Source organism: Octodon degus, unplaced genomic scaffold, assembly GCF_000260255.1.
Source record: "Octodon degus isolate 3935 unplaced genomic scaffold, OctDeg1.0 scaffold00006, whole genome shotgun sequence".
Taxonomy (NCBI): domain Eukaryota; kingdom Metazoa; phylum Chordata; class Mammalia; order Rodentia; family Octodontidae; genus Octodon; species Octodon degus.
The window spans coordinates 20,974,620-20,993,055 of NW_004524582.1; the positions used below are offsets into that span (position 1 = coordinate 20,974,620).

Here is an 18,436-nt window from a genome sequence, read left to right on the forward strand (position 1 = left end):
TCTCCTCCTCCTCCTCCTCCTCCTCCTTCTTCTACTTTCCCTATTTTTATCTGGCAACCCTGGAGCCTGAACCTATAACTTTTACACCAAACTACCGACTGGTTCCTTTTTAGTACTTTTAAAATTTGAGACCATACTTGCTAAGTTTCCCAGGCTGGTCTTGATCATGGAATCCTCTTGCCTTCACCTCCCAAACTATAGGAATTACAAGGATGTACCCCTAGGCCTGGTTTAGCATTTGTATTCTAGTGGCAATAATAATAATAATAATAATAATAATAATAATAATAATAAACATCTCACATTTACTTAAGGTTCCGATTGTACTAGGCTCTTACTTAAGCCTCTTTCTCTTTCTGTGTTCCACAATAGCCTTATGTGTTCAGTGTGGTTTACACCTTTAGAAAATGAGGAAACAGAGGTATACAGACACAATGAAAGTGTTCATCATTAATATTTTACTCTGTTCTATATCCATGGGTGCTACTTGAGCATTAATATTTGCTTCTTTATCAAATAGCAAGATTATTAAGAAGATTAATAAAGAAACATTGGCATAATATTTAGTGTTGCTTGAAAGAAAGCTACTGGTGAATATAATTATTGTTGTGCATTTTCATAACAATGAAATATACTATTTTTATACTCCTTTACTTTTTTTTTTTTTTGCTGAACCTGGGATTAGAACTCAGGCCTTTGCACTTGCCAGGGAAGCGCTTATTCCACTGAGCCATCTCCTCGGCCCCTTACTCCTGTACTCTTTAACTAATCTTTCCAATCCTAGCTTATGATCATCTGATTTTGTGATTTTGCAAAGCCAAAGGCTTCAGAGTAGTTATCCTTTCCTAGTATTTCTCACAATTTAAATATAATATTGGTTTGTACAACCAATGGTTAAATGCAACTATTGTGTACAACTAATGGTTAAATACAACCACTGCATACAATGTTTATATACAGTATATGTTATCTCTAGGTGTATCAGTCAATCATTCTGTTTATTTCATCCATTGGTGTCAATCTTGGTTTTGCTCTTGCTTTTCCTATGCAAGCCAATACTACCAGGCTACAGAGATTAAATCCTGGGTCAAGGAGAGAAGAAGCCTCTGGTGGGCGGACAAGTTCCTCTGATTTGGATTTGGGGGAGCAAACTGCGCAAGCGTGTAAGCTAACACATTAGCTCCTACTACCATAGAGTTCATGTCTGTGTTTTTAGGACATGCTGGGTAGCCCTTCCTGTGGTAAGAGCAAACAGAAAGAACAGAACAAAAGAAAGTGATCTGGAGTTGTCCCTTGATACCTTGTTGCTCACCCAAATGGCTGGTGATAATTGAACAGTGGAGACATTAAGAAGATCAGATAGGATGTCACTTTCAGATAAAGCTGCACCTCTGACAAGGGACTGTCAGTTGCTGTCTCCAAACACTGGAATACATGCTTCACTACTGTCAATGTACTAAGCCTAGATTATCAAAAAGGATGGTAAGAAGTTAGAAAAGATGGAATAGAAACCTCACCCACATGACGTAGCTTAAAATTATTTGTGATGATCCCTAAACACCCCATTAGCAAAATAAAGATGAAAGAATGATTAGGAAGGATTACAAGCTTTAAAAATAATTGATAAAATAATTGGAAAGATTTCTATATACTTATGCATCAGCTCTCCTAACTTTGTTTACTAAAAGTATATGATATTCTGTGTGTCTGCAAAACTAATGTTAAAAGCTAAAATGCCTTTATAGGTCAGATATATAAGTGTGTATCTTGCCTTTACCCCTCTCACCTGCACTTTCTAATTGCAGTGCAGTGCGCTCCTCCTCACTAGAGAACAGGATGCTTTTCAGCAAAGCTGGCCAGCAGGGGACATGTATGTCCATACTGTAATATGAAAAAAATGATTATTCCACTCAAGTCAATGAATATGTTTAAGATAGGAAGAGAGGGCCAGCAGGATAGCTCAGTGAAAAAGTGCCTGCTTTGGCAAGCACAAGGATCAGCGTTTGATCCCCAGTCCTGCATGCCACTCTGCCCCACCCCTAGGGCACACTGAACCAGTGACAGAGATGGTCAAAAGGATGGTAAGAAGTTAGAAAAGATGGAGTACATCCGGGCATGGTGGCACACACCTGTAATCCCAGCACTGGGGAGGCTGAATACAGGAGGACCACTATGAGTTCAATCTGATAGTGAGACCCTGTACCAAATACACAAATGGAAACAAATAGATAGATAGATAGATAGATAGATAGATAGATAGATAGATGATAGATAGATAGATAGATAGATAGATAGATAGATAGATGATAGGTAGATAGATAGATAGATAGATAGATAGATAGATAGACATATGCATTTAGGAATGGGTAAACTGTATTTAAATATGATACAGTTCTACAGAAATACCACTTGATGATCACTGTGGAAAATCTGTTCCAGTAAATGCCTTTTCTTTAGACTTATTTCAAGGACTCCTCATTAGAGAAACTAATAGTATAAGAACATTTAGCCAATAATAATATTTGACTAATTAATAATATAGGATGATCTAAAGTTCACTCTATGCTGGTGATATGGATCCTGATCATTCTATCAAAAAAAATTGACTGAACAGCTACAGTAAAAGATGTGCTTTGGTGTTTTGGGTGGACCAACACTGGAACCCACCCATGAGCCCATTCCTGATTCCTGATCAGTGCTCATTAATGTTGGCACAATGAAAAAAGAGATGAACTCAGAAGTCCTGAATGATCGCAATGATTCTCTGCAGCAGACACTGTGCAAGGCACATCCTAGGGACCCATTCACTAACCTAATGCTTTCAGAAGAGATACACTGTGTGGGTTATTGCTGAATTAGGAATGGGTCGACTTGTAGGTGAAGACAGAGGTGGCAGATGATAGGCGCCTGGGCTGCCTAGGCTGCTGTGAGTACCTTCTTCACATTGGTTAACAATACATCTTTCAAGGGAGAACACTAGTAGCTTGCATCACTTTTTCCTTTTTCCTTTCTTTTCTTCCTTCCTTAGCAGTGCTGAGTGTCAAACCCCCAGCCTTGTACATGCGAGGCAAGCGCGCCTGCCCTGAACCACATCCCCAGCATTTTATCATCTGGTCAAATAAGATTCATAGCTGCTCCCCTTATCTTCTTCCCAGATATTAGCAGTTCATGCAGAGTTGATGAGCTAAGGTTTAACAAAAGCCCAGTAGATAAACACAGATAAATGGAGTTCAACACAGATAATGAGGAACTGATTCATTGCCTCGTGGTGGTGAGGATTTGAGCAGGTCTAAATCCCTGGAGGTGGGATGATTGCGGGAGATTTCCTCTAGGAAGTGACATCTGAGAAGAACTGTACTGGGGACATCTGCCCATTTGTATCATGGATCTGGGTGCTGCCTTGCGCACTGTCCCCCTCCAACTTTTGACAGCAGAGAGGAATTAATTCTGTGTGTTTCACTCTGCTTCCAGCCAGTTATCTGTGAGGCTGCTGGGGAACACCAGACCAAGAACAGCAAGGAAAACCCCCATGGAAGCGCTCCCCTTGGAGCAGATGTCCAGCTGCTCATTTAGATCATGAACTGTTTGTCAATACTGACAATTAGTGGGCTAAAGATTGCATTGACCACATGACAAGAATCGATGTGCGCAGCACTTGTTAGTTATTTACCGCCGAGTGTATTAAAGCGGGTAGATTTCTTATAAATCCTTCAAAGCCATCCTGCTACGATCCTCTCCACAACACGCATTGACACATCAATAAATCCTCTTGACAAGGGTGATCTGTGAAAATCAATACGAGTTTATCAGCCATGCCATGTAGTCCTGTTCTCTGACAGACCAACAGAGGTTTAAGATCCTTCCCCAAAGCTTGGGACCGATGAGGTTTAGGTACAGGACTTGAAGCCTCTGAGCCGGAGCACTGAGCTTGATGCAAGTGTTTTGCTTGAAGGCTTTCTCTAAATCCTGTAGGAGGGGGAGAGACCCTTCACGGAGGGGCAGTGATGCTGCAGCAGCCACCCTCAGGTATGACGTGCACGTTAGCATCTCAGAATGCAGGCACCGAGCCCACAGCTGCCCCGTCTTCAACTCGTCTCCGTCTCCAAGAAAGCTGGAGCATGCCCTTGCCACAGGTACTCCCCTTCCTCCTGCACTCAGTTCCTATTAGACCAGCATGCCTGGCAAAACACAGCATTTGTCTTCTCTTTTTGAGCCCAGGCAGCATCCCTGCTGTGGGAAAAAGCCCACATATCATGGTCACCTATAACAGAAACCTGCATCAGGACGAGGGCAGTTGCTGTAGCAAAGGAAACCACATTGGCATGTCACTGTCCAGCGCAGCTGTCCAGTGATGGAGAGTGATTTCCCTCTCTGTGCTGACTGAAACACCCAAGCACCTTTTCTCTTCATCTCAGCTGGCTTGTAGAGTCTCAGGGATCCTAGACAAATTTCAGCCTAAGGAAATCATACTGAGAAAGAAGAGAAGAGGAAAAGAAAGGAAAGGAGAGGAGAGGGGAAAGGAGGGGAGGGGGAGAGGAGAGGAAGCAGGCGTGCCCATTTTTAAAAACCCTGATCTTAACTGGGCATTGTGGTACATTGCTCTACCCAGCACTCTAGGAGGTGAAAGGATCACATATTTTAAACCAGCCTGGGCAATCTTAGGGTGATCTATCTCAGAAAGGGGAACAAGTGGGCAGGAAGTATAGATCTGAGTGGAAACCTTGGGTTCAACACCCCATACTACCCCCACCAAAATAAACAGCAAACAAACAAATCACAATCTGGAAATGGCACGTTGGCACAGAACTATTAGGTCCCTGTTCCATTGATAACAACTTAAAACAGGGCCTTATGATGCAAGGAGAACTTGCCTGTGGGGGCCCGTCACCTCCAAGGGCCATCACCCTCTATGTCAAGGGAAGCATAGTTTTTGCAGAGAACCAGAGCAGGAATCAGAGAGAAATGTTGGGACCCACCATGGGCTGCTTGCTGAGGGCTGGGATACAGATAAATACCACAGCGTTCTGGTCACCCCCCAAGTCTGCTGGAAGTGGCTGAAATAATCCACTCCCAAGCTGGCAGTGTGTGCAAGAATCTCCACTCACCCACCTCTCCGTGAGTACCCACACACTCATCGCTGTCGTTTCTCAAAGCTTCTCTGGGCTTCTGCTTTTGGTGTAAAAGTTGTTCAATCAAAACTATGTCTTATGTCCCGCTTTGAAAATTCTGTTATTAGTAGCAGTTAGATAGTCTGAAGGGACAGAGAAAGATAAAAGCATTCATGATCATCTCACGTTGTCTTTCTTAAAGGAAGAAAAATAAAAAACCCACAGGAGGCGACTGCACTAAACTTTCAGGCTCTGGGTTCCACTGGTCATTAATCAAATCTGCCTGCAGCTGTATGGTCCCAGGGCTTTGTCCTCCTTCACTCTCACTCTTAGGAATGTCTTTGCCAAACAGTCATATCTGTATCTTGCTGAAACTAATGGAAATATATCTATCACTCTCTTAGGGAGCTCTGTCTAAAATCACATTTGAGATCAAAAGGCAGAAAATTTTGCTGGCATTTTGACTATAGTTATAGATGCCAGAATTTTCTAGAAAGGCATACATGACAAAAGTGATGTTGGACTAGAGGATTGTTGAGTTTTTTTGTTTTCTTTCATTTTCTCCTAATTTTTATTTCTTTCTTTCTTCTTTCTCTACCTTCTTCTTCATTCCCTTTCTGTTGTTTCTTCCCCTCCTCCTTTTTCCCTCCTTCTTTTCCCTCCCCTTTCTCCTTTTCCTTCCCTTCTCCCTCTTTCTTTTTCTCCTCTTCCTCCTCACTTGGCTTTTTTGATTTATCCATGAAGGTGAATATTCTTTCACGGTTTTGTTTGTAGCATAGAAGCTCCTTTCACCTCTGGAAGTAGGGGAGGAAAAAATGCTCTGGAAAAAGCCTGCCTCCGCCTTTCTAGGTGAACTTAAATCTTTAAGTTCCAACAGAAAGTTTTCCACTGGCAAGACATGCACTTCCTAAGTGATCTTAGTTTTGTGCTGTGTTTAGAACTCCCTGGCAATTTCTCAGGTGCCAGGGCAGACGGACGAGTGAGTGTTTGGAAGAACGTAGGCAATTCAGGCCCAAGTGTGGGGTGAGGCAGCACGTCTCTGCACCTGTTTTTTAGGGTTCAGTCTCGCTACATGATGCACACAAGGAGCATGCAGTGGGGGAGGGCTCTGGCTTCCCCCCAGCTCACTTGGTCATGAGATCAGAATGAAAGATTGGGTGGGTTTTCTGCAGTGCAGCAAATGAAGTAGCTCATTAGCTGTAAGCAGCCAATAATCTCCCCTGATTCCCCACAGCTACAATTCCTTGGAGAAATTTGTGCTGGGGTGAGGCTGGAATAGTGGAAAAGCCAGAGGAAAGGGGACGTGCAAGAGGAGGACACACCAGGGAAGAGTGCTGCACTCTGCGCAGGCAGCGCTCTGTCTCCGATGCAGTCTTCCTTGTATTCTATCCTGGGCTGTCACCTGTCTTCAGCATCTTGCATTATTTCTGGCTAGAAAGATGACTTTGGATACTATTACCCTTAATTAATTAAAGCCATGAGGCTCTTAAAATAGTCTACTTGGAACTACAATAATAATAATTATAAGACCGTAACTATTTACTTTTTCAAGCCGTGATCACATTGTTTTGGACTTGCAAAATACACAAGGCAGAAATTTACAGCCCATTCTCTAAATGGGATAGTGAAATCATGCATACACCTTGGGATTATATCCCAGGGATGGAACCTAAAATTGGGCCACAGCCACATCTCAGAGGCACCTGCAGTGTAGACCGAGTGCTGGACTGATCTAGAGTCTACAGTTTTTCTACCAAGGTGATTTGAAATAAAACAATTACTAATGATGTTTAATCAACAGCATGACAAAAGAAAAAAAATCCTATTCACAACTAACATGTGTCTAGCATTTTGCTACTTACTTTTCATGCATGAAGTCAATCTTCAAAGCAATGCTGGGAGATTAGCACTTTTTTAGATGGGGATGAGGACAGGGTCCAGAGGTTGGCCTTAGAGGCCCAGCTGTGGGGGGAGGAAGGGCTGGGCAGGCTGTCAAGCCAGGTGGCTGCAGAGTCTGGGCACTGGGCTCGGTGCAGCAATTCTTCTCATCATCGGATAACCAGATAGTCCTGGATAGAACAAGACACTTGAAGGTCATCTGTGACCTTGAGGATCATAAGATCAGGCCTAAGACTCACCAGTCCTCTCTTTTAAGCCCGCACAAAGGGATTTCAAATACCCTTGGTGTCCACACAGGATTGAGTCTAGGACCTCTATGAATACCGAAATCTAAGGGTGGCCCAAGTCCTTATACACAATGGCATAGTACTTGGTTATGGCCTATGTTCATCTCCCTATACATTTAAATCATCTCTGGATTACTTATTTTACTTTATACAATGGAAATGCTATGGCAATAATTGTTATGCTGTACTGTTTGAGAAATAGTAAGAGCAAAAATCATACATCTTCCGTCCAGATGCATTCTTTTCCAAATGTTTTTGTTCCTCCACACACAGAATCCTGGGCACGTGGAGGGCTGGCTGACTCTGGAAAGAGATCTTCAACAAGGCAGTTGCCTGCCCACTTCACAGCAAGGTTGCTTCTACGTCCTGTGTCCCATGGTCACTCTTGGCACACAGAACTCAGTGCAGCTTCATGGGCTAATTGTTCACTCATCTGCCGTTTACTGAGGCCCTGCCCAGGGCCAGGCTCTGAGCTGGGTGTGCGCAGAACACAAAGGTGGAGAAACCCTAGGCTTTCTCCTTATGGCAGTTGTGGTCTCAAGGGGAGGGGAGAACATGGGTCAGGTGGATACAGGGTACCAGGTAAGTATTTCAGGAGGTCAGAGCAGCACTGTGTCCTTCAATAGAGGTGGGAGTGGTGCTCCTGGGAGCCCAAGGAACAGGGATCTAACAGGGCTACAAAAGCACAGTAGAAGTAGGAGAGTAGTACTTGCCACACAGGAGCTGAAATCAAATGTTTGGGCTGAAGTCCTGGCCAGGTTGATTGGTACCTGGAAGACGTTAGGAAAGTTAGTGTGCTCCACTAGGACTTAGTTCCCTGTCTTGGCCAAGGAGGGGATAAGCAGGAAAGGATTCCAGGAGAAATCTCCCTCTGAAACTGATCACAGCATACGTGCTTGGTAAATGATCATGATAATAGTGTCATAATAGCCATCATGACAGCTTTATGGAGGGTGTGAGACTCACGATGAATTACAGTTGTCAGGCAGAGAAGGAGAGGTGCTTGAGAGCTGGGGGAAGAGAACTCCCACGCCAGACATCGGCACATGCAGAGCCACAGGATCATGTCTCCCTCGACGCAGCGCTAAGAACACCGCCCAGCGATAGGCTCCACCTGCCTCTTCTCTGTGAGCTTTTCCACAGAGTCAGAGCAATCAGCTTTCCTTGCCGTAATTGCTAGCCTGGCACCTTTCCTCCTGAGCCCTGAGCAGTGACTCCCAGTTGCCTCTTGAATCAGCTTGTATCCAATTGATCACAGGCTTCAAGTGTCCCTCTTTCCCCACAGCCCCATCTCGTAGCTCGTCACTGCCGTACCCTGGAGTTTCACCCCACTCCAATCACAGAAGCTGATCCTGAGTCTGTGCGTGATTCTCTCTTTCCCTCTCCAAGACAAGGTGGACCCATGTGCTCACCTGGCACACTTCCCAAAGCATGTGTGGATGCACGTGCATGTGCGCTGTGACTTTAAAGCGCCGAGGTTCAGCAGGGCCTGGCAGCGGGTTGGATTGACCTGGTTACTAGCTGATGAATTGGAGTTACATCAACTCTTGCCGATATGGAGATGAGTCGCCTGGCCTCTCCCGCATCTTAGAATGTTGGGGTGCAGTGCTAGGGTTTTAATGCGTCCCTCAAAATTCACATGGTTCCCAACGTGAATGGGATGCGGAAGTGGGGTCTTCGAGCAATAAAGATTGTCAATGCGATGCCCCACTTCTCTTTCCCATATGAAGACACAGCGAAAAGGTGACAGCTTGTAAACAGGAAGAGGTCCCATACCAGGACAAGATCAGGCTGATACCCTGATTTAGGCCTTCCAGCCCCCCAAATTGTGAGAGAATATTTCTGTTAAGTGAGTCAGAATACTACCAAGTCTCTAGTATTTTCTGATCTCAGCCTGAACTGACATATATCTGGGTTTATAGATTCCAAGCAAAGAAAAAACAAACAGTGTTTAAAGGATATAGTAGGTCTTTTCGCCATCTTCCACTTTGACTGCCGGCAGCCGCCATGAAGGTTGAGCTGTGCAGCTTCAGCGGGTACAAGATCTACCCGGGACACGGGAGGCGCTACGCCAGGACCGATGGGAAGGTCTTCCAGTTTCTGAATGCAAAATGCGAGTCTGCATTCCTTTCCAAGAGAAATCCTCGGCAAATAAACTGGACTGTCCTCTACAGAAGAAAACACAAAAAGGGACAGTCGGAAGAAATTCAAAAGAAAAGAACAAGACGAGCAGTCAAATTTCAGAGGGCCATCACTGGTGCATCTCTTGCTGACATAATGGCCAAGAGGAATCAGAAACCAGAAGTTAGAAAGGCCCAAAGAGAACAAGCTATCAGGGCTGCCAAGGAAGCAAAAAAGGCTAAGCAAGCATCTAAAAAGACTGCCATGGCTGCTGCTAAGGCTCCCACAAAGGCAGCACCTAAGCAGAAGATTGTGAAGCCTGTGAAAGTTTCTGCTCCACGAGTTGGTGGAAAACGCTAAATTGGCAGATCAGATTTTCAAATAAAGATCTGTAATTCAAAAAAAAAAAAAATAAAAAAAATAAAGGATATAGTAGGGAAAACCAACCCAAAATGTTCCCAGGGCTGCTGTCAAAAGACCAGAATTGCCAAGAGCTGCTCCGAGGGTGCTGTTGACCCCTGAAGCCTCCAGGATGCCGCGGTCCTCACTAATCCGTTACCTCCCACCTCCCTGTGCTTCTCAGGTGGAAGCCCAGCCTGAATGCGCTGCAGGGAACATGTAGGCTACAGAATTTGCACTTGAGCTTTAGATGCGTCCTTTCTTTGTTGGGAGCAAGCCTCAGCTGAAGAGAAGCTGCTGCCTGGATTACATGAATCAAACGTGGTGAAGTAGTGTTAGTAAACTCGTAGTTGGAATCACTCAGTAAATCTATGTCAGCAGTAAAGAGCAGAGGAAAACTTGAGGGACTGAACTGTTTCTACTTGCCATTTTACATTTGAGTTCTCATGGGCCAGGTCCCTTCCAAATATCTGTTTATTTCTGTATCTTTCTGAAATTAGGACATTTTTCTTCAGAGTAGAATTAATAAAAGTACTCTAAGTGAACTGAGTCAATCAAATGATTAAGTTAGTTCAGTCTCTAGGAATCTGTTTGATTCCTGCAGTAACCCCAGAAATTCTTTTTTTTTTTTTTTTTTTTTTTTTTGTATTTTAGGACAGGGTGTACAGGGTAGCTTGTATAGAGTCTCATTGCTTAGATCGAACTCATAGTGATCCTCCTGTTTACAGCCTCCCAAGTATTGGGATTAAGGAGTGCCACCAGGCCCAGTCTCAACCGCTGTCTCAGCATACTCTGGGTACGGGGCCAGCACAGTAGGCCAGGGGATTGAGCTCCCTGCCTCCGAGTCTGCCTAAGAAGGTGCTTTAATCCGCTGAGCTATTTGGCTAGCCCAGAAATTCTTAAAGATAAAAACCTGTAACCCCTTTATTCTCAAAAGCTGACTGAATTGGAAGCTAACTTAGAGTGGCATTGTATATATATTTAATACCATGGACTGTACTAAAAACAAGTGCATTTGCACTTTTTCTGTTACTATCATGAAGTAACTGAGGCTGGTAACAAACATAAAAACATGTGTTTGGTTCCCAGTTTTGGGGTGCTAAAATTTCAGAATGTTGGCTCTAGTGAGGACCACCTTCCCATGTCACCTTATGGCATGTGGCAGCACAGTGACAGAAGCCCATTATGAAAGAAGTCATATAGGGAGGCAGGAAGCCAGAGCAGGAGTGGAGTGCCAAAGCCCTGCCTTAGTCTCTCCCGAGGGCGGCACCCACAGTGACCTAAGGACTCCCCAATGAGCCCCGCCTCCCAAGGGTCCGCTGCTTTCCTTGCATCTCCACAGGAAGGACCAAGTTTGCAACAGGTGAACCTTGGGGGACACAGTCAAACCCCAAGCACACTGTAGCATAAGCATTGCAGAAGCAGTCCCCCAGTGCTTGGCTTTGTGTGAAACTAATTGTTCTCTTCGTCTCATTGACTACATGACCTGAAATAAGTGTGAATATCTCCATTTCACAGATGAGGGAACCAAGAGGCAGTGGGGTTGGCAGTGAGAGTAAGAAAAAGACACAGAGTTGTGACCCAGAACACTCCATTCTGTGCTGTTTCCCATGAGAGTGATGGAAAGCTTTTGGTCAACTGTGAACATGAAACAGGTGCATTTTCCTTCACCAGTCATTAGTGAGAAGGTCGGTTCACATGCCTAACAAAAAGTTGGTTTAACTTTAAAATAATAACTGTGTTGAGACCCTCTTCTATAAATTGAACTCTGGACATTGTCTTAAATGATGAAAATTTGTACTTGCTATCTTTCTGCTCCCAAGTATTGCTAGAAAAGTTTTATAAACTTACAGCTATCTTTGAAAGTCACATTCTTCCTAAGTTACTAAGAACACCTATATTTTAATGGCTGAGTCCCAAGAAATAGATAAATTCAGTAATTGAGCCAATGACTTTTATAGGCTTGGGGTTTTTAAACTGAAAAGGTGGGCAGGATTGATGAGTGAAAGGGAAAAAGCTTACCAACTGGTCCAGTGATTTCTAGTCGAAATGCAGTAATATTTTCCCAATGGACAGATAACCCACATTACCCCTGATGTAAGCAGGGAGGACCCGGACTGTGGGCTATAACTGCTTCTAAATGACAACCCAGGAAGCCAGTCCTGTAAAGCCCTTTCCCTGAGAAATAGGAGGCAAAAGGTGTTTGTTCCTAGAGCCAGTAGTGAAATTGGTGAAGAAGATCTCTGGGCTGATCATCTCCTGACTGTCCACAGACGTGGCTGGAGGAGGCCTGGGGACGGGGCTGCTGCTCCTCATGGTCAGGAACCACTGCCAGCTCTTAGTGTCTCTTACACAGACAGCAGAGCTCTGTCCCACTCCCACTTACTTCCATGGGTAGCTGGCCACGTGTGACCTTTTCTTCAAATCTGTCCATCCTTTCTGAGCCCTGAGGCTTGGGACAGAAACTTGTGTGTGTGTGAAGCAAATATTTCAGAGTACCATGGAGGCATGGATAAGATAGAAAAATGAAAACTCCTACAGCTCATTTTCAAATAAATATATATTAGTTAGAGAGGTTTGGGCTCTAACCATTGACTTGAGTTTCCATGCTATGATTGTTGCCATCTTGCTGTAAGACCTTGGGAAGTCACATAAAATCTTCAGAAGTCCTCTTCCTCACTTTTGAAATCAAAGTAGAGGGGCTGAGGAGATAGCCCACAAGTCTAAGGGCCTGCCTGAAATCAAAATAGAAGTGGGTACTGGATGGCAGGCCTCAGGGGAAATGGTGACAACATCCCTAGCAGGATGCCAAGCAGAGCACAGAGGGCGTGTTGCCTCTTGGGCTTTCAACATCCCTACCATACCTGGCTGTGTCTCTTCAAACAGCTCTAACTTATTTTCCAAAAAGTAAACCCCAGTCATCAATGGTACAGCTTTCCAGAAAGATGTGACCTAAGCCCGGGCTCCACAGATGCGCTCACCGGCCTCAGGCCCCTAGCAACCATGCCCCATTCTTAAGTCTCCTCCCAGGAGGGATCAGACCCACTTCCTGGCTCCAGCATGGCTTGGGTTCTTTTTTCTCCTGAGGTTTTATTTATGTTTTTGTTTTGTTTTTTTTCTGGTAGGATGCACACACTTAGATGGGGGACAGGAAGTAGCAGCTTTGAACAGCAGAAGAATGGTGGGTGTGCTTTGGTAGCCGCTGCTCCCAAGGAGCTGCTGGGTCTGGTCCGCAGAGGACTAGAGGAAAGGATCCTGAGCTCCTGGCTTAGCTCGCTTTCTTCACGGTGAAGGGGTAGCGGCCCCTGGAGGGAAGCAAGCACGTGCGCTTGTGTGCCGTCTGTTACGTTTTGGATATGCGGTGTCCCCCAATGTCTCATGTGTTCAGAGGCAGGGTTTTGGAAGATGACTGGATCGGGGAACCCCCCTACTCATTAGAGGATGACCCCACAGTTGAGTCCATAGCTGACCGTGTTGCTAGGAGGCAGAGCCTTGTGCTAAGAGATTGGCTGGGACTTGCCTTTGCGGGCTGCCTCTCCCGCCTGCTTGTCCCCTGCTCTCTTTTCCTGGCCACCATGACAAGAGCAGCCTTCCTCTGCCAGCCCCTTCCACTGTGTCCTTCCGGCCTGGGAGCCTGCTTCCCACGGACAGGAAACAGGAGCCCGCACGGACCTCTCTTCGGTGGTGGCTCTTGGACATTTTTTCCCCAGCAATGAGAAAGAGACCGAGACACCAGCCTGACTGCTGCCGAGACTCAGGAGTCCACAGCGAGCATCGTCTACCTAATTCATCTGAGCCCGACTCTAGAGCTACTTCTACAAGCAAAACCACAGAGTTCAGAGTGATCATCCTGGAACGAGAGAGCGAAGGTCCTCCGGGAGTATGGAGGAGTCAGAGAATCCTGGAATTCTGGCAGCTTTTAAAAGCAATTGAAGGTGGAGATGGAAAATGCATTAGAAAAGGGCTCTCCAGAGCTTGCCTCTCTCCTGGAGGCACCTTTGTGAAATTGATTGGCTTCCTCTAGGTTGTCACTAGGAAGGCGGGGTTCAAAAATATTTTATGCTTTAGTTCTTTTTTTAGCTAGGAAGATTCTGTTTTTATGGAAAAATACCATAATACACTGAGATTTAAGGTGGACCTGTCAGATTTTATAATTCAATTTCATAGGAAGAGTGATGAAAATTACTATTCTGTGCACTTGAGTAATATAATAATTAGATTCATGAAGTTAGACTGAGAAAAATAATCACCAGATGCTTGCGAATCAGTACTTAGGAGGGGATGGTACCTTAGTGACTCTTTCTCCAAAGAGATTTTCTACAAAACTATAGCCATTAAGAATCTTGCCCTCATTCCTGTGTCTCTTATTACCGCAGCCTTCTTATCCTCTGCCCGTGAGTGGCCTCACAGGTATCCAGTCTTATTTATTCAGCTTGCAAGTGGTTTTGAATTTCAGCACAATGTGCTTCTGCCACACCCTCTGCCTGGACTGAAGGATGCACAAGCGAAAACACAAAGTGAGCCTCAGCCCTGTGGTCACGAAGTGCCCTCGGAGGCAGGCTACAGACCAACGGTGGTGAACGTGTAAGAGCTTCCCATGATGCCAACAGCCCACTGTGGCACATGCACCATCAGTTTGCCATCTTTGTTGTAAACAATTAAATAGTAATTACAACCCAATGGGAAAAGTGGGTTCCAGAATGCCCAGATGTTTGTGGAGGTATATAGAATGGGCATCTACCTAACCAGACCCAGAGCTGAGAGGGGGATGCGGGAGGTTGTGAATAAGGGGAAGAAGACAGTGCCTGGCTTGTGCAAAGGCCTGGGTAGGAAGTTAGTACAGGACAGGCCTACCTGTGAGCCGAGATGGGGACTGGGGGCCTCATCTCATGGCCCTCTGAACTTAGTCTGGGGAAGCTATCCCTGGGGAAGCAACACGGTCAGATTATGTTTCAGGAATATCTTCTGTGTCTCACCATCCACGTCATGGCCACCTAGCATCCCACGACTGCTTAGGCACTGTTTGCTTCTTGGCTTCCCTCTGGGCTCCCTGTACAGAAGAGGACAAGCTGTCAAAGGGAAATTTTCAATAAAGGCAAAATAATGAATGTTACTAATATGGAATAAACACGTGGCAGAGATTAATGCAATAATTAATAAAGGAAGTGATAAAATGTTCTAACTAGTTCCAGGGTAAATTTGAACCACCACATGTCTATGTGCATTGAAATCAGTTTACCAGGAGATGTAGAGGCATCCGGCCAGAGGGCAATCACCAGCCTCACAGAACCAGTGTGTGCAGTTGGACACAGACTCATTCACACTGCTATCAGTTTTCTAAAAGTCACTGAGTCATACAGCAACTCTAGGACAATATAAGGCAGTGATCATGTGAATGTGCAGGAAGACCCAGGGAGATAGGTCAGCGGCATAAGCATCGGCCTGGCAAGTGCAAGCTCCTGAGTTTGATTCCCCAGTATCACATGCCACGTGGCTTTGGAGACAGGCATGGTGGCGCATGCCTATAATCCCAGCACTAGGGAGGCTGAAACGGGAAGCTCACTACAAGTATGAACTACTAAAACCCTGTATTAAAAAAAAAAACTGAGCATTCCCCATCTATTTTTCCCATTTCAAAGTTTTTCAGTACTTCCTAGTACTAAGGTAGAGAAACATGTGCACTGGATCTGGGAAGCGAAATTTATTCTCCAACTCTGCCCCTATAATTTGAATTCTTTTCCCTGGACCTCAAGCTTTTTATCTTAATTTATTCATATAATGCACATCTGTATGTGACACCATTTGAACCAAACAGTCTGATGAAAAAGTATTTTACACTTCAGTCAGTCAGGGAGACTTGATCTCCCAGGTAAGAGCACACGGTGCCCAGGTAAATTTGAATGTCACATAGGCATGAAACACAGTGTAAGCATAAATCTGTCCTAAATGTTACATAGGATGTACTTAAACTGAGCTTCCTTCACTGTATCTAGCAAGGTTACCTCTGTGTATGAATATATTAAGTGAGGCTTGTAGACCAGGGTCCCCAAGCCGTGGTCCAGGACCCTGCCCCTTTAGAAACGGGGCTGCCCAGCTGGAGGTGGGCAGGACGCATTTACAGCCTGCAGCAACTCTGTCAGATCAGCAGCTTCAGATTCTTAAGGGGGTGCAAAGCCTGCTGGGAACCGAGCGTGTGAGAGATCCAGTCTGTGTGCTCTTTTGGATCATTCTGAATCCACGACCTCCCCACTGTCCCTGGAAAAACTGCCTTCCACAAAACCAGTCCCTTGCACTGAAGAGACTGGGGACTGCTGGTGGAGGCTACAATACTGTAAGAAACCACAAGATTGCTTTTATTCTTTAAAGTAAAATAAATAAAATAAAATACACTCAGGAAGCCTGAGGTCAGTTCCCATGTAGGTGCTTTTGTTTGCTTAGTGTAAATCCGCTGTAGATGTAAGAGGAGGAACTAAGTCCAAACAATCTGTGGCATGGGCTGTAGGTTACCTGGAGCCCATATTCCTAAAGGCATAGAAAAAAGGGGAAGCAACCAGTAGTGAGAAATCTTTCCACTTTTCCCTCTCACTCAGTGCTTTTAAGAGGCGGCGCTGAAGGGTTCTTGTTGTCTGTGTGCTCTTCTGCCTTGGGGTCGGGTCCCACAAGCAGCTCTTCTCTGGCCTTTGAGCACAGTTGCATCCCTCGCTGTGGAGACTCCGTGCTCTGCCTGGGGTCAACAGGTGCTTCAGGCACCATGTTAGTGTTTGAGGGTGCAGAGCTCCCTGCAGGGAGAGGATCCACTTCAGCTTTTGCCAAACTTGTGTGGGATTTAATCATTCATATTGGATAGCTCTGCATTTTCCTGTTTTCCCTAATTGTGCAAGTGGCTGACTCATGCAAAACCTCAGTCAGATGCAGAGTAAGCACTGCAGAATCTCTCACTTGAAGTGGCTGTGAATTACACAGTCCTGCTTCCCAGCCCAAAGGCAGAGGAAGAGGCTTGCAGGGGAAGCTTTCCACATTTTAGGGGGAAACTAGGCATTTCAGGGGGTGAATTCTGTCCTTACAGGCAACTTGATGCAGAGAAAGGTCCATGAGGCATCAGCCCAAGGGTGATGAGCTGAGAGTGAGACAGAGAGCATTTGTGGCTGGCATAGCCGTGGCCTCTGTACTAAGAGATCCTGGGCAATAGCAATCAATGGCCAGGAAGATGCGTCGAACATTTTCAAGTGGATCGAAGTTATTTTTCATGTTTTGTTGTGTGATTTTCATTTCCTCTCTTGGGCTCTCAGCGCTGGGGTCCTATTGCTTCTTGTCCTCCCACCGTAGGCTTCTTCTTCTTCTTCTTCTTCTTCTTCTTCTTCTTCTTCTTCTTCTTCTTCTTCTTCTTCTTCTTCTTCTTCTTCTTCTTCTTCTTCTTCTTCTTCTTCTTCTTCTTCTTTTTTTTTTTTTTTTTTTTTTGCGGAACTGGGGATTGAACTCAGGCCCTGGTGCTTGCCAGGGAAGCGCATATTCTATTGTGCCATCTCCCCAGCCCCTGGCTTCTTCTAATATTGAGCAATTTGCTGTTTATATACACCTGTCCATGCAAACACACAGGATTCTCAGGGTAATCCTGTGACCCAGCTACTGGCATCATCAATCTCATAATACAGCTAAGGAAGTCAAGGCATGGTAAAATAATCTAATTTGCCTGAGAGCATGTAGCTTTTGCATGGTGGTGCTAACATGTGAGCAACCAGTTTGGCTCACAGGACCTTATTACCCATGATGCTTAGCGAGCCTCTACAGTGAGCAGCAAACTCTAGCATTCTTCTTCTTCTAAACTGCAGGCATTCTGGAGAACAGTAAGGCCCAAGAGAAAGTACAGTCTATTCAGTTCAGTAGTCATATGAATTTGGAAAGATTCACAATGTATCTCAGCATCTTAAAATATTGGAGAAGTCAATTAAGAATTTTTTTTAAAGGTAGACTTTGTAGTATTAGACTTCTTTAAAATTTCCTGAAGACACAAGAGAGTAGGGAGAATTCCGTGCACTCTGTGCTGTCTCTGAAGTAGTTAAGCTCTAACATCAGTCATAACTAATGGGACAATATTAATACAATATTATTAGCTGAAGTCCATAATTTATTCAGCTGTCTTCAGCTTTTAGGTGATGTTCCAGGGCTCCTATCCAGGGCACCACATTACACTTAGACATTATGTCACCCTGGGGTCCTCTTGGCTGGACAATTTCCCAGCCTTTTCTTGCTTTTGATAACTGTGATTGCTTTGAAATGTATGGGTCAAAATACGCCTGCATTTGGATGTACACTGTCTGTTGCTTTTGTCCAGTGGTACAGAGCTTTGGGTTTCAGGGGGAAGGTAGCAGAAGTGCAATGCGATTTTCCTTTCACCGTCTTAAAGGTACATGTTCTCAGGGTGGCTTATGGCTGAAGTAGCGTCTATTAGAATCCTCAGTTGCAAATGTATTCTCTTCTCTTCTTTCTCTTCTCTTCTCTTCTCTTCTCTTCTCTTCTCTTCTCTTCTCTTCTCTTCTCTTCTCTTCTCCTCTCCTCTCCTCTCCTCTCCTCTGCTCTCCTCTGCTCTCCTCTGCTCTCCTCTGCTCTGCTCTTTTCTCCTCT

General features: G+C 44.9%; 2 protein-coding genes across 11 annotated transcripts in view; both read left to right on the forward strand.

The window, feature by feature from the left end:
- Window positions 1-18,436, forward strand: part of Ldb2 (LIM domain binding 2) — a 380,985-nt gene that overhangs the window by 85,867 nt on the left and 276,682 nt on the right. The window lies entirely within an intron of this gene.
- LOC101568324 (60S ribosomal protein L24) lies at window positions 9,291-9,813 on the forward strand. Its single transcript, XM_004624548.2, has one exon. It carries the CDS (start codon window positions 9,302-9,304, stop codon window positions 9,773-9,775), a length of 474 nt encoding a protein of 157 aa, XP_004624605.1. The 5' UTR covers window positions 9,291-9,301; the 3' UTR covers window positions 9,776-9,813.

Excerpts from the sequence above, each read along its gene's own strand:
- LOC101568324 (XM_004624548.2), top strand. The coding sequence starts at position 9,302 with ATGAAGGTTGAGCTGTGCAGCTTCAGCGGGTACAAGATCTACCCGGGA.